Genomic DNA, 3,035 nt, shown 5'->3' with positions numbered 1-3,035 from the left:
GGGAGCACGCGGCGGCCCCGCGCCTCGCGGCGCCCCTTCCTGCTGCGCTGCCGCGGGGTCTGGCACCGGGCGTCGGCTGCAGCCGTGGCTGGGGCTACGGGGCGAGCCCCGGCTGGTGCGGCGGCGGCCGGAGCCGGAGCTTCCTGGCTCGAGGGTCTCTCTGCTCCGCGCAGGGCAGAGCCATCCCCGGGCCCAGCACGGAGTTTTACCCCGTGGGCAGAGAGGTGCCCACTGCGGGGTTTGCCTTGCTCTGGAGCGGGGGCCTGGCTACGATCTCTTGAGCCTGTGGGCTGCTTGCAGATGTTAAAAAAGCCCCGCTTTACCAGAGGAAGCGGCGCGTTCGCCTGGGCTGGCTCTGCAGCGTCCAGAGAGACCGGGCGCTTTAGCGGGGCTTTCACCACCTTTGTCTAAAGCGGAGTCAATCCGCTACTAGCGCCCCAAAGCCCCACTAAAGCGCCTGATCTTTACAGATGTGGACCCAGCCGGGTCCAGCTAACTGCCTCTTCCAGGCAGGCACTGGGCTCCGTGCCGAGAGTAAAGTAAAACGCCTTTTTTTGTTAAAGTTTGCAAGCAGCCATCCTGGCAACCTTTTATTACAGCTGCTGTGGTTACCCCTGCTTTACCTGTGGCAGGTCAGGGTGCCAAGACTGACAGTCCCCTTGAAGGGGATGGCTTGGATAGGGGTGGTCCTGCCTCAGGTGCCATCTGGAGGTCCCTGCCGGCCCACCTCTCCATCAGTCTGTGATTTGTTTTTAAACAGCTGGGGCCAAATGTTGACACATTTAGCCATGTTGAGTAAGACCACTGTGCAAATGGTATCTGCGATATCAATGGTGCTGTTCACTGAGAAAGTCGATTGCCAGCAAAAGTGTCATCAACAGATATTTTGTTTGGAAAGTCAACTTTTTCATACCAAAATGGATAATTTTGTCTTGAAATATGTGCAGAACGTTCTAAATGTTGTGACAACAGTTGATCTCTTTTCAGAGTCCATTTTGGTTAGGGTGCCTTAAAGAACAAACCTGTTTGCTTTGTGAGAGAAGTGTTTTTTGAAGATCTGTTTGTGAGCAACAAAATGTGTTATGACCAGGGATCTACCTAAATCTTTCCCCAGGCATCCCCTTTCCCTCTCCTGCTGCTGATTGGCCAAGGTCCCCCCCCCCCCCTTGCTGCAGTTTTAAATAGGCTGTGGTTTTGCTTCCTGGCTGATCAGCAGTGGTGGGACCGCTGGTGCCCCTCAGCCAATCAGTGGCTGGAGGCAAAAACCACGGCATATTTAAAACTGTTTTTTGCCCCATGGCTGATCAGGAATATGCAGCAGGGCCTCCAGGGTCCTCCAACCAGTCAGCAGGAGGGGAAGGGGGGAACAAAAATAGCAAGATTAGAGGAGTTGCTGTACTTCCAGTGCGATTTAGGTAGATCCCTGGTTATGACTAGTGTAACTTGCTGGCATCAGCATCCCCTGTGAATACAGCACTTGATCTTAGCCCACAAGAGGCCAAGAAGCTGTGGAACAAATCTAAGTAGCTCTATTAACCTGAGAGCAGAATTTGATCCTATAAAATAAGCAAATTGTAAACAACATTCATGTAGTTTCTATAAAATAATAAACAAGGGGTCTTTTGGCTAAATAACAGCTACTCAGATCTCTTGGTAGGAATTTTTTTTGCATTTTACAGTTATGATTTCATAGGGGTAGGCTGACAATTTAATTGTCTATTTTTTGGCAGCTGTTCAAGAAAAAAGGCATTTCAAATAACCAAGTCCTTTATCCCCATACTGGAATGGCTACCTAACTACAGAGTGAAGGAATGGCTAATTAGTGATATCATCTCTGGTATCAGTACAGGGCTTGTAGCTACTTTACAAGGTAAGCTGTGGCTAGATTATTTCTTTGTTATTAATAAGAAGCTAGATACATTGTATGGAGATACCCATAACTATTTCTTATGCTTTATACTGCACACATCAAGTTAAACATGTATGATTTAAAATATCCATATGAAGACCATTGTCCTTGAATATTATTTATTAATACTGTGCAGTAAATGATTGATTTGCTTAATTTTGCCTCTTTCTTGTTATTTAGCATTGGTTAACATATTCCAGTTTCCTTGAATTTGTTACTGTAATATAATTGATTAGTATCTCTCTTCATTTTTCTCTATGGGCATATTGTGAGTATTTAATAATTGAAATACATTACCTACCTGCATTTGATCAGGCATAGTATTAGCACTGTTCCACAATTAGTTGATCATGCAAGCACTTCCACATGTCTTTAAAAATGTAAAAGAGATTTCCTGCAAAAAATCATGAACACAAACCTTTTAAACTTTATTTTTATAGTGTTATTGCCAGTAAGTTATTAAATGTTTGCTCAAACAATCAGAAAAGAGCCATTGCCATGGTCAAGCTTTAAAAACTAATATTCACAAAACATACTTTACATAATTCACTTGAACTGATATAAGGAAGAATTTTCCCAACTATTTGAGTTGGTCTAATAAAAGATATCGGATTTACCCAAAGAACCTTGTCTGCCTATGTCCTTAGACCAACACGGCTACAACCTACACCCCTTAGACTGATTTAATACATTTATCAATAGTAGAGAGAAGCAGAACAGTGATAAAATTTGCAGAGGATACAATGGAACCTAGGTTAATCAAGACCAGAGACAGCACTCCAAAATGACATCGCTATGACTCTCATTCTCCTCTCTGAGGCACCTGATACTGGCCACTTTCAAAGACAAAACTAAATGGACTACAGGCATACCTCAGACATATTGCGGGTTCGGTTCCAGACCACCGCAATAAAGTGAATATCGCAATAAAGCGAGTCACACAAATTTTTTGGTTTCCCAGTGCATATAAAAGTTATGTAGTTAGTTAATAGACTATACTGTAGTCTATTAAGTGTGCAATAGCATTATGTCTAAAAAAAAAATGTACATACCTTAATTAAAAAATACTTTATTGCTAAAAAATGCTAACCATCATCTGAGCCTTCAGCGAGTCGTAATCTTTTTG

The 3,035-nt window shown here is 44.0% G+C and overlaps 1 protein-coding gene across 1 annotated transcript in view; it reads left to right on the top strand.

The window, feature by feature from the left end:
* SLC26A4 (solute carrier family 26 member 4) overlaps positions 1-3,035 on the top strand; it is a 44,218-nt gene that overhangs the window by 505 nt on the left and 40,678 nt on the right. Inside the window, exon 2 of the mRNA XM_019543965.1 lies at positions 1,731-1,870. Within this exon, the coding sequence (XP_019399510.1) occupies positions 1,731-1,870 (140 nt within the window). The remainder of the gene's footprint in view (positions 1-1,730; positions 1,871-3,035) is intronic.

This window comes from Crocodylus porosus, unplaced genomic scaffold (assembly GCF_001723895.1).
Source record: "Crocodylus porosus isolate Cpor-Errol unplaced genomic scaffold, CroPor_comp1, whole genome shotgun sequence".
Classification (NCBI taxonomy): Eukaryota; Metazoa; Chordata; order Crocodylia; family Crocodylidae; genus Crocodylus; species Crocodylus porosus.
This window is presented reverse-complemented; position numbering and strand designations above follow the sequence as displayed.